At 53.0% G+C, this 13,033-nt stretch overlaps 1 protein-coding gene across 1 annotated transcript in view; it reads right to left on the bottom strand.

Annotated features, from left to right (window-relative positions):
• IL11RA (interleukin 11 receptor subunit alpha) overlaps positions 1-13,033 on the bottom strand; it is a 45,251-nt gene that overhangs the window by 15,250 nt on the left and 16,968 nt on the right. The window contains exons 2-3 of the mRNA XM_063295911.1: positions 2,015-2,114; positions 336-396 (exon numbers count right to left, since the gene is read on the bottom strand). Of these exons, the coding sequence (XP_063151981.1) occupies positions 336-396; positions 2,015-2,114 (161 nt within the window). The remainder of the gene's footprint in view (positions 1-335; positions 397-2,014; positions 2,115-13,033) is intronic.

The raw sequence follows: 13,033 nt of genomic DNA, 5'->3' as shown, positions 1-13,033 counted from the left end.
AGCAGGGAGCAGGCCCCACCCTCCCTCAGGCTGAGGGCGCTCCCCAGTCGGGTCATGAAACGTCTGCGGCCCCCCACCCAGTCAAGAGACCCACCGCTTCCTTCTCCGGAACTTCTGGCCTCTTCAGAAGTCAAGGGACGTCAAGGAGAGGGTTTTAAGGCAGGCTCCATGCAGGGCACTGCATCGTAGGCTGGGATGGAGAACAGCTGCAGCTTTATCAGCAAGGCACCCACAACTGCCTCAGGGGCCACCCAGGGAACATCAACCCTCTGCTGTGCAGACCCTGAGCATGACTGCCCAGATGGGACCAGGATCCGGCCTGCCCAGGCCCCTACCTTGGACTTGCTCCGGGACATGTCAGGGCCACGTCGTTCCCCAGCTCGCTATACGTCACCCCTGGAAGAGAAGCCCCAGAGCATGAGATTTGGGGCACGGCTGCTTCCTGGGCCCCGAGACTGAGAGAGGAGGCGCAGCCGTGTCTTTGGCCCTAGGCCTGGGGCCCTGCAGGGTCTGCAGAAAGAACGACCCTCCCTCCTCCTTACAAAGAGGCGGGGTGCCATTTTGGCCAACAGGCAGCCATGCCTGTTCCCACGTGTCTTAATCAGGCAAGAAACTTCTTGGTCCCCACACAACCCTCATTGTCAGCCCGCCTAAGTAGACCAGAACAGGAAGTCAACTCCACCTGAAGGCTGAAACTACAGGTAATCCTCAAATTACAACCATTTGTTTAGTGACTGTTTGAAGTTACAATGGTGCTGAAAAAAGGGACTTGCAATTGGTCCTCACACTTACAACCATTGCAGTGTCCCTGCAGTCATATGATCAAATTTCAGGCATTTGGCAACCAGCATGTATTTACGATGGTTGCAGCATCCCAGGGTCACGTGATCGCCATTTGCAACCTTCCCAGACATCTTCTGAAAAGCAAAGTCAATGGGGGAAATTGGATTTGCTTAACAATCATGTGATTCACTTAACGACTGCTGTGGTTCGCTTAATGACTGTGGCAAAAAGGTCATAACATTGGGTGTGACTCACTTAATGACTGCCTTGCTTAGCGATGGAAGTTCTGGTCCCAACTGTGGTCGTAAGTCAAGGACTACCTGTACTTTTACTCAGATTGATCATAACGACAGAATCTTGCAAGCCTGATTGTGCTGATCCTCCCCTCCTTCTTATACTCCAGCGAGTCAGGGAGGTATCCGCCTGAGCCGCTTCTGAATATTCTCTTTTCTCAGGACTTAAAAACATTGCAGCCCTTTAACAGTTCTTGCATATTTCCATCCAGATCATCTTCCTGACTCAGCACACCTTCAACAGTACTGGCAAATAGGGAAAAAACCCTTCAACCATGGGACCAATTTACAGTTCTGGCCCAATTAGGGCACCTCTCCCTGTCATGGGCCGGCTGCTCCCCAACCTGACCCCCCCTCGATGCTCGTAGCACACCATGTGCGCAAAGGAACCCACCCGAGATGGCGCACGCCAGCAGGCCAGGTGGGCATTGCTGCCCAAGCTGTCCTAGTCCAAAGTTTTGGGCAGCCGTCCCCTCTTTAAGAGGTTGTAAGGAAGGGGGGGGAGTGTGGGAGGCTGCAGGTGGCCCACAATGCCCCTGGAGGGCCCACAATGCCCCTGGAGTGCCCCCAAAGCCCCAGGTGGAGATCAGCTGATTCCCCAGCAGCCCCAGGCTCTCTGAGGACAGGGCTGGGGCACCCGGGCAAAGCACAAGCCACTGCCTCCAGCCCCTCTACTCAGCTCAAGCCCTGGGACCAGAAACTGGGATGCCCCTGAGCACAGCCTGAACGGGGGCCAGGGAATTGGAGGAAACGTCTTCATCAGTGCAGGATCGTTAAGGTCTTCTATTTGGAGGGGAGGAATCTTCTGCCTTCCCCTCCCCACCTGCAGCCCCACAAAGGTCTGCATTTTGCATCCATGCAAAATGGACCCCCAACAAGTGACCCCCCCTTTGCCCTTTGCAGGCAGCCCGCTCAGCCCTGGCCAGGCGCAGGCTCACCTTCTTCTCCCCATTCTCCTGGCATGGCGATGGAGGGGGTTGCGAGCACAGCAGCAAACAGGACCACCACTCTGCTCACCCAGCCAGTGATGCTCAGCATCTAAGGAACCAAAGGGGGGGGGGGGAGAGAAACAAAGAATATCAACTCCAAAACTGGAATGCCGTGGGGTGTCCCTGTTCCAAGCCAGCTGACCCTCTGAGTCCCTTCTCCAGGATAATTCCAAGCCCCAAAATGTACAGCTCAGTCTCTTGTTAAAAGCCCAAAGTGGAAAAAGCAGAACAATTTGAGCACCCCCGAGAAAGAATCAAGGGACCAGCTTGGGGGTCTTGGAGGTGAGAACAAGCCCACCTCTGGTTCTCTCGAGTCTTTCCTTGAATCTGGGGTCTGCCTCCCTCCCCTCCCTCCCTCCCTTCCAGATGGGAGGGTGAAGAGATCCACCCAAATTATCAGGGAGGATCACATCATCCAAGGGACGCGTGGGCCGGCTCACCAAAAAGTGCAAGCTCTTTGCTGACTACAGTTCATGGAAAATCAAACAGCTGCTCCCCCTGGGCAAACACGGGCACCAGCAGAAATCAGCGGCGGGAACGGAAACAAAGCCTCCCTCCCCTCTCTGGGCAGGTGTCGCACTTGGGCATGGGGAGGGGAGGGGGGAGCACAGCAATCTCTGGGGGGCTGGGCACATGCTGCTGGCAGAGATCCAGATCTGCCCCCAATTTCCATCCATCTGTCTTGCTGGAGCAGAACTGCTGTACAGGTAGTCCTCGGTTAATGACCATTTGTTTAGTGATGGTTCGAACTTACAATGGTGCTGAAAAAAACTACTTACAACCAGTCCTCACACTTACGACTGTTGCAACGTCTCTGCGGTCATAATTTGGGCACTTGGCAACTGGTTCACATTTATTTATTTATTTATTGTTCAAATTTATATCACCACAAAAAGGGGGACTCTGGGTGGTTCGCAATAAAATATTCATGACTGTCGCAGCATCCTGTGGTCATACGATCACCATTTTCTACCTTCCCGGCCAGCTTCTGGCAAGCAAAATCAATGGGGAACTGCGTGATTTGCTTAATGACCACGTGGTTCACTTAATGCCCATGGTGATTTGCTTAACAACTGCCACAGAAAAGGTCATAAAACTGGGTTGGATTCGCTTAATGACCACTTGCTTAGCAACTAAAATTCCAGTCCCAATTGTGGTTGTTAAGTGAGGACTACCTGTATTCCCTTTGCCTGTTTAGTCAGACTTTGCCACCGTTCCTTTGATGGTCCAAGTAAAGCACAAAAGTTAGCAACAAAACACTCCTATGCAATGGCCACTCTGCCTGGAGGTTCCTGGCCTGCACCTCTTCCTTTCAGCTCTCCCCATCCCAGCTGCTGAAGTCTGATGCAGACCTCCCCCAGAACTAAGAAAAGGGCAGGCACTTTTGCAGCAGGGCAGATTTTTCTCTGGAAGTCCCCCCCGCCACAATGTGCACTTATGGAGACCCCAGTGCCAGAAATGCAGGCTTCAGGGAACAACCTGGGCTGGACAGCAGGGACCTTTTGGATGATCTCACAGCACCAATGCTGGAGGAAACACACTGCAGGTCGAAAGGTAAACCAAGCTTCTGTATGGATCCCGTCTAAGGTCTGAACCTGCCTGGAACAGAGGAAGCCTAATATTTTATAGATACAGTTCATCCTTCTCCCCCAGAGGAGTTCAGGGCTAGCCTGCAGGTATATTAAATAACTGGAGCGCTAATGCCATTTGCGCTTCTTGCAAAGCACCTGCCATTTGTCAGAAGTGGTGCAGCAAGAGAAGCAAGGCTCTTCGGGTCAAGCAGCATCTTCAGGGGAGGGCAAGGAAGGAGGGGGAAGAGTTAACCCCCCTCTCTGACCCTGCAACCCCCCCCCCCATTTCTTCTTGAGAACTACCTACTTCTCTGACTTCCGCATCTGATCCGAGCCATGGGTGGGAGTGACTCCTTTCTCCCTTCCAGAATGCTGCTCCCACAGTGTGACCGTCTCGCCCCAGAGCCCCCTTGGCACGTTTCAGCTGGCTGAGTGTTGCACTGCTCCACGTCTGCTCAGGATTTCCTACAGAGGCCCCTTCCTCCAAGTGGCCCAACTTAGCTTCCAAGCACTCAGCCCCTGACGTCCTGGCATGAACTGCTAAGCCCCGCAGGTATCCCCGTCTTAGGTGCCAATTCTGCACATGCCCCAGAAACAGGGCACAGAGCCAGGCAGCAGGGTGGCGCCGCGGGGGATTGCAATGATCACTGTAGTAAACAAGTGGAAGCTTTTGTGTTCAGCAAGATGAACCGAAGAAAGGACTTTGGAGCAGGATGGAAATACTTCTGTAATTAGCTGTCTCTAGACGGGGACACTAAGGCTGAATTGTTCTGCCTTCACCATCTGCCCTGAATCCAAACGCTTTATTTTTTCGTAAATCACAACAGCAGACTAAGCACTGCACTGGTTTGTATCTCCCTGGCCCCTCCTGAGCCCCCAAACCACAGCAAGATCAGCCTGTGGGTCTCACTCTGTCCCCCCAGGCATTGACAGGGAGACTAAACCCCTCTTAAGCCTGTTTTTGCTGCTCCTCCCAAACCAGGCAGAAAGATTTTGGTGAACCAAGATGTCTGGAATCGTTTGACATGGAAAAAACAACATATCTTCAGCCCATAATGGATTGGTGTGTTTATTTAGACGAAGATTCCACAGGCTGCCTGGAGGAGAGGCGTGCAAAAAGCAGAAAATCTGAACGGGCGAAGGGCAGGCCACCCCCCGGCCCGCTGCCTTCTCTCTTTAGAAATCATGGGGGGGGGGGGACTCAAAAGTAGGTGAGATCAAAACATTCTTTTCCGCAAATGCTGGCAGACACCTAGGCATTCACACAGCCGCAGAACAGACCAAGACTGAACTGAGCCAGGCAGAGGCTTCCTGCTGCCTGCAAGAGACTGCAGGGCATCCAAACTGCCGCACCTCCCTGTCCATTGCAAGCTCCAGAGTCAGTCTGGATGCGGCTGCCAAGCCTACGTCCCGTGGCAATGGGCTGGCAACAGTGCCGCGATCTCCTGGACCAAGGAGCCCGTGCAGCAGCAGGACAAATGCTACAAAGTTTGCCTCTGCAGGTTATGATTGCTCTGCTTGCTCAGTATCATCCTTGTGGCTCTAGAGAGGACAGACAACATAGTTTACTTTCTACACAAAGAGTTTTCCTTGCCACATGGGTAGTCAGGATAAACACCTGTATTTCTTTTCTTTTCCTTTTATGATTATCTTATCTCCTGGGGTGCAGCTTTCACAAGAAATATTCTTCCTATCCATTCCTTTATTGCTCCGTATTGTCCCTGTTAATGTTAAGCATGCTAATGTAATACCTTAATAATGTTAGTATCTGAACCGGTTCCCTGGATGCTACCTTGTTCACACTTCTGTTCAAGACTGCCTTTTGGGCCACATATCATTTGAAGGCCAAATCAAATAACAAAACAACCACTCTAATGAAAGTCAAATGTGGTTTCGCTTTGGATAGCTTTTATGCCTTTCAGGACATATAAATCACAGAACCAAACTGCCTAGTTGCTTTCTCATCAAGTTGGCAGCTCAGTAACTGCTTTTTATACATTTGGCAGCTACAGGACGGTGGAACTCAGCGCCACATGACACAGCTGGGCTAAGTCCAAATGTCTGGCTGGTTTCCCTGGGGAACTGGGAGAATGAGGCTGCGTTAGGCAAGAAGGTGTTTCCAAACAAACCATTTGTTCCATTGAATTACCACTTAATGTGTTAATAATGAACTGAATCCAAAACACAGGCACAGCAAAGGGGGCTGAATCTTGCAGGAATGATTCCTCTGAAGAATTCCCCTCCTCTCAGAAGCTAAATCTGCCACGCTTACCCTGCGCTTGAGTCAAGCTTCTCCAGATATGGCTAGTTCTCCAAGCTTGCTGCAGCGGAAAAGCCAGAACGGCGATAGAAAATCTCACCCAGAGAGCAGTTCCACTCAGTCTGGAAACATCCTAGAAATTGACCTGCAAAGGCCAGGCTAACAACAGCCAGGGCAAAGACCTTCTTAAGCTCCTGACAAAGAAAAGGCACGGCTGTTTTGCCGTGCAAGAGCCACTCGCAGGAGGAGCTGCCAAAACGCTTTGCAGAAACCATCCCCGACCTCTCATGGCAGCTGCCCAGGAGAGTGGTCCCAAACGGAGTGGGCCGAATCCGGGGAGGCCTCTGCCAAGGACACACATCCAAATGGCGATGCTGCCTTTCTCTGTGAATGATCTGGGTTCCCTGTAAGGCGGCCAGAGCTGTTGACTGTCCCGCATGATTCAGGGTGGTTAAACAAGAAAGGCAGCAAGGACCCCCACCCCAAGGACCACCTCAAGGTTTGGCAAAAGAGGCTCTGTATAGGTTGGGGCACGCGCCGGGTCGGAGCTGGTGGGACCAGCAATGAAAGTGGCCTTCCAGGCCCAGAACTGTTGCGGGGTGGGCTGGGGGAGCTGAAGGTAAATGATCAATGTTGGAAATCTGCTATTTTTAAATTTTATTTATTGAACAAATTTATATGGCCGCCCAACTCACGTATGCTGACTCTGGGCGGCTTACAGAATTAAAATCCATAAAACAAAACACCCCCCTCCATGGTGGCAGCAAACCCCTTCATAGCGGCCACTTGACTGGCCCCGTAGCAGCTGGGGGTCCCCAGGCCCACCGACAGAACCCCGTCTTCAGGGCCTTCCGGAACAGGGGCAAGGAGTGTCCGTGTAAGTCTGGCCAGAGAAAGTGGAAAAGTACTACAACGATATGCATTTTCAATTCTGTGCTTTTCATTGTTTGAACTAATAGTTCGGAAACAAAAATGGAAAAGTACAACTCAAATGCTAGACTTGCTGGAGCAACTGCCTGAAGAAGAAAGATTGCTGGGCTTGGGGCTTCCACCCCCACCCCCAAAGCCAAAGAGGAACATATTGAGGGAGTATCGAATAATCCCTCAACCCAGACACCTTGCCCCGTGGACGCCTGCCCAACTTCGTATTAACATACGAAGAAAGCAAATTCCAAGAAAGCAAATTCTGCATCCTGGAGGACTTGATTTCTTCCTGATCTCTCTCCCTCCATCTCTCATGTGATCTAAATTGACTACCTTTCATTTTCAAATCATTTTTGCAGGCAGCTTTTTTCTGGCCCCTGCCCCCTTCCTGAGCAGCACCAGCTTCATCCCTTTTCCTGCCTGTGTCTTGTCCAGATCCACGTAGAAATACGGGGCTGTAAATCCCTGGCCGCCACTTGCTTTGTCCATTCAAAGATGTGAAAAACCCATTCCTCTCCAGTGTTCACTCAATAAAAGTAGAACATTCTTGTTCGCTCCAGCATTAACTAGCCAGCTTCTGCACTGAACTGGGACCTTGAAAGGAAAACTTTTGGATTCTTTAAACGGTGAGTTTTATTTCTTGGACTTCTTGGAAGCCAAAAAGCAGGCTGGAGAAGGATGACTGCCAAGCGGGGCTGCAGGGACCTTGCTGGGGGTGGGGGGAGGATGTGGGGAGATTGTAAGGCCCCCCGGGCTCAGGAGAAGGAGCTCCGCCCTGCACGGCTGCTAGGAAGGGAGGGAGGGAGGAAGCTTCCCTGCAGGGGAGGGGCCTGGCTTCCTGGAAAACAGTGTCCTCATCAGCTGTTCTGCAAGACAGGGAGGCTCTCTCAGCGTAGAAGCTCAGGAGAGAAGGGGAACTTCTGAAGTTCCTGGGAGATATTATCTACCTTTGGCTGACACAATCCAAGATGATGGCTCCCTGGACCTGGAATCCTTAAAACTATTCCCATTATTTTGCCTTTTGAGTGCAGACAGAAATAATGAGCACCCTGGGATTTTCTTGGTTCTTGGGCTGGAAAAACTGAATTCACGGCCCTGCCCAGTGGAAAAACACAGCAACCAACCAATCCTGCAGAAACCTGAGACTCACTCCGGAGATGGGCACCTTGGGACTCTGCTTGCCTCGCGAGTGCCAGACCCCTCGGCCGCACAACCTCCACCAGATTTCACTCATTCAACACTGTGTGTTCAACCAACCAACTTAAGTAAATGACTCAAACTATTTCCTAATTCACTTGAAGGTTTTCAAATAATTTGCAGCAACTAATCTAGTATCTTCGCAGCCCCTGCCCCAGAGCCACACCATTTCCCCTTTGGGTTACAAACTGGGAGCCCCAGTCCAACTCAAAGGCATCGGCCAAGGGGGAACATTTTGCTGCCAACAGCCGCCCCCTCTGCTTTGGAGGCAGGACGAAGCTAAAACCCTGTTTTTCACCTGAGCCCTCCCCCTGGAGGGATTTTGCTTAGTGAATGGCCTTTGGATCTGCCTCTGATGTGAAGTCACTCGTGGTGATACTGAGGGATTGCATATTGAGCTCTGTGGTTTCAATTTCAGTTTTGTAATTGGCGATTGTACTCTTGATTTTTATTTTTGGGTATTGTAAACTGCTGCAGGCTGGTTTTACTAGGAGTGAAGATAAAAAGGACAAACGAATAAGTAAATAAAAGAAATTAGCCCCATGCTTGGCCTCAAATTATTGCATAATCACTTGAACATTAGAGACAGAGAGAGAGAGAGAGAGAGAGAGAGGTGGCAAGAGAAGTTGAAGTCTACAAGCACCGCACTCTCTTTTTAACCTACCTCACTCTCATGTGCTTTAGTGCCATCTTCTCTCTTTTTCACCACTGTTTCCCCCAGTGCCCAGCTGATGCCAATCACTCTTAGACACATCCATAAGCATGAGCGGGTGGGTGGGTGGGTATTCCTGCTTTTCTGAGCTTCTGCTTCTTATAAACCAGCCCTTCCCTTGGTCTCCAAGGTGCCTTGGATGGAAAAGCCTCCACAGCAGGCTCAAGTAGGGCTCCCTCCTCTCCCTCAGGGCATTGGGATTAAGATGCCCTTAATTAATTAAGAGGTGTAAACCCCTTAAAAAGACCCTCCCCCTTCTCTCTCACCTGGGGAAGGCACACTTTTGCTAAGCAGCAGCAGCTGCTTGGATGAAAAGTTAAATAATCTTATGCTTGTAACGCTGATTTCCTAAACGGCAATTAATACTGAAAAGAATGTGCACTTTTCTCCTCTTATTTTCAATACTTTTTAAATAATAGAATGTTGATAATTTTTAATCATATTATATACCAGCGATCTCAACCATGGTCACTTGAAGATGGGTGGACTTCAAATCCCCAGATTCTGGGAGCTGGAGTCCACCCATCTTCAAGTGGCCAAGGCTGAGAAACCCTGGTATACACAGTAAGCATTACTGCATTAAAATCTGCATTGAAATAATACAGCGTATCATGCTGTACAACATTACAATAAAAGGAAGGGGAAAAAAGGTGTAGCTGCTGCAGTCTGTGCACACGCCCACACAACCCAACGCACGTCTGGCTTTGGAAGCACAGGTTTCACCTGCCCAGGGACCGTGCGCGATAAGCTCTCCTGCATTACCGTTCCTCCTAATCATCTTACACCCCTGATTAACTGTCAAGCAGGAAAGATGACTGGGGGAGGCGGTGACTCTCAAGCTGGGGTTAAAACACCCCAGCAAAGGAGAGGGGCCTGCAGGCATGCCGGAGCCCCCGGTCAGGTCACCAAAGCACAAGGCTGTGCTTCCAAATAAACACTGCCCAGGAGGGCCGAAGCAGACGGGCCACTTCGCGCAACCGGTGCCGAGACAACAGCTGGGTCCCCACGGCGCAGGGAGCCCCCGTCCCAGCCCTGTGCCAATGCAGCCAGCCGGGGATGGGGGTGAGGAGGGCGAGCTTTGCCGAGCCCAACGATTCCATCCATCGCTTCGGGACAAGGCCCTTGTGCGTCTGGGCACTGGCCCCTGTTGAGGAGACCCGCCCAATCCTGCTCTGCTCCTGGCCACTCTGATGCTGCAGGCTTCCCACCCCCTCCCCCAGAGCCCCTGTGCGCCCTCGGACTCAGGTGTGGAGGGCCCCTCCCAGCCCTCCCTCCTTGCTCCAAGGGGAGGCCAAGGGCAGCCCAGCCAGGCTCCCCCCTCTCCTGTTTGCTTGACAGAAGAGACCCCGTGTGTGTGGGCAGGACTGCAGTGGCTTCCCACAGGGCCCACCCCTCCACAGAGGCCCCTTCCTCACCATGGTCCGGGGCCAGGGAGGGTGGGAGTGGAGAGGGAGCGATGCTTCTCAGGAGGAGGACCCTTGTTCCCCGGGCACCGGCTGCTGTGCTGGGTCCAGCCGTCCCTTCGTGGGCTGTGTCGGGGGCAGCAGGGGCTCCATCCAGCCCCTCCAGCCTGCACCCACTCAGGAATGCTCTGGGGGGAGCTCCCAGCCCCAAACGCTGGGAGAACGTGGCAGCAGTCTGCTATTTTCAGCTCTCGGGATCTGGCCTGTGCACGATGCATCGCTGGATCCAAGCAGGGCCTTGAATGAAGCTGCTGGCCCCTTCGGTGAATGGCCTGAACAACAAACAATTGCAGGCTATGGGTGACCGCTGAGGGCCTGATTCTGAACGGCTTCCCCTCCAAGGGCCTTTGGAGTCCTAGCAGTTTGAAGTGCGCCAGTGCGTTTACAAGCATGGGCTCGAGGGAGTCAGCACAAACAAAAGTAAAGGCACGAGAGGTAATGTGTGGGGACTCGCCCATAACACGGATCTAAGAAACTCTCTTTCTTAGGGAGCACCAAAACCACCGAGGGCTTCTCTCAGTGGAGGCTGAACTGGGCTGACCAGAGGCAGAACCCAGTTTTACGCCCCTCTGCAGGAGCAATTCACGGTGAGGCTGTTCCTCTCTTCCTGGGCACTGCCTGGGCCAGGGTTTCTCCACCCAGGTGCTGCAAGAGGTCCCTCGGGGGTCCCGGGGAGATCATGATTTATTTAAAAACTTATTTCAGACTCAGGCAACTTCACATTAAAGAGGTAAGTTTCCTTTTTATTTTTAGTTTACCAACCCCGTTCATGCATACAGACAGGCCTACCCATGAAATGAATATAATAATTTTGCAACTTCTGACCTATATTGGAGCCTGAATGTGCAGGGGCTCCCTGAGGCTTGAAAAATATTTCAAGTGTTCCTCCAGGGTCAAAAGGTTGAGAAAGGCTGGCCTGGGCTCTCTCTCTGGTTAGGTGATTGGCTCATGCTTTCTGTATTTTAAATTGTGCCAGAAGTATAACAGTGAGTAACACAGTCGTGTGGAAAACAAGTAAAATATCTTCAGTAATAGAAAATAAGCAAAGCTGCCTCCAACGAGGCCTGGAAAGTAAGCTTGAGGACTAGCACCACTGCACGCCACAGAAGCTGGAAGACTTCCCTGCAAGCCCTCGAACCCTCTCTCGGGCAGGGGAGTGACACTCCTAAGAGAAAGCAGGAGTCCTCGTCCTCAAGGCTCCTGAGGAGGATGCTGTCATCCTTCCCTGCCCAGGGCCGCCCACCCTCGCCAGCTGCTTAGAAGCAAAAGTGCCCTCATAGAAAACACAAACAGTGGAGCTGGCAATCAGAAGCTCCCCCCACCCATCTGACAGACCCCCTCCCTGGGCAAACAAGCGACTCAACAACACGCCGAGAAAGGGAGGAAGGGAAAACGCCAGAGTGGAAAATGAGGCCAGGATGCCAGCTCTCCACTCTCCTCTGAATCCAGTAAACAACTTGCATTTTTAAAAAACCAAACCAAACAACGGAGCAAGAACAGCCAAGGCTGTGCGGATGTGACTGCCAGGACTGGCCGCATCCCTGACCCCGTCCCTGACCAGAAGGCACTCGGTGCGGACCGGCCGCCCTCCGGACCCCGACCCCCATCCCCTTCCTCTGCTCAACAGTTGAGCCGCAGCAGGGCCCTGCTGATGCCCCCCCATCTGCTGCTCAGGACCCATTACAGAATGGCCTGCTTGACATTAGGGGGCTGCTGGGAAAAGACCACCCCCCTTGGCACAGCTCTGCAAAAGCCTGCAGCAAGCGGCCAAAGAGCTTCCGGAAAACTGCACATCCTGTGGGGACAAGTGTCCAGGGAAGAGTCAGCTGCAGCCCCCGCAGCAACGGTGGCCCCCCCATGGGGGAAGGGACATGACTCCTGGATGTGCTCCACCCTCCCGGCTGCGCCCGGCTGCTCCGACGTCTGTTCCCTGCTCCTCGGCTTGCAGCTACCGCCTCCCCTCTCTGCATGTTCCTACCTCGGCGACTGAGGCAAGAGCAGGAGGGCTGGTTTGTGCGGGACCCGGCACAGGGCTACGGGCAAGGCCCGGGGTCTGCCGTGCCCCCTCCCCCCTGCACCCCATTTTCCTATCAGTGCCAGTCCTCCCTGGGGAGCACCACCAGGGCTTTGGACCCCCCTCAGCCAGCTCAGTGCCTGACTCTCCTAGGCTGGAGTTGCTGTCACAGAGCAGAGCGATCCTTGCAGGAGTGCCTGGTCCGTTGGGTTCCTCACTGGGATCTCCTGAGGGGCATAGAAGCTGCAGGGAGACCCTGTGCCAATGGGCACCTATGCCCCTGGACCAGAGCTGCTCTGCGGGCTCCAGCCTTGACGTGGGCAGCAGGGGCCGAATGACAGGATTCAGCAGCCATAAAGACTTGATTTTGCCTCCAGTCTCTGCTCAATCTGAGAAATAGCTCCAGAGGACCCACGACAATACTGGGCAGATTTAAACCCGGGGGGGGGGGCAATCTAGTCCAGGCCTCCCCCACCCCCCACCTGAAGCACGGCGCTCCCTTTGCAGGCCAGAGCGGCTGCCACTGGAGCAGCTGCAGAAAAGGGGAGGGCTTGGAAAGCATCCTTAGATACAGGATGATGGGGAAGATCCGGGTGGGGCACACCAAGCGCAGATAGAACCCTGCCAAGACAATTCTAGGAAACATCTGGGAACCACACTAACATCAGTCCCAGGAGTTAGTCTGGATGGTCGCAGTTGTGACCTGCTGCTCCTCCCAGGCTCTCAGCCCCTGCTCAGCCCATGGGTGGAAACCTCGGCCAGGGGCATCTCCGCCAGCTTCACCTGGACCAGAGTGCCCCGATCACCACCTGCCTGGACTCCTGCAG

Source organism: Candoia aspera, chromosome 2 (assembly GCF_035149785.1).
Source record: "Candoia aspera isolate rCanAsp1 chromosome 2, rCanAsp1.hap2, whole genome shotgun sequence".
Taxonomy (NCBI): Eukaryota; Metazoa; Chordata; class Lepidosauria; order Squamata; family Boidae; genus Candoia; species Candoia aspera.
Note: the sequence above shows the minus strand (reverse complement) of the source record. Positions and strands in the feature narration are given on the sequence as shown.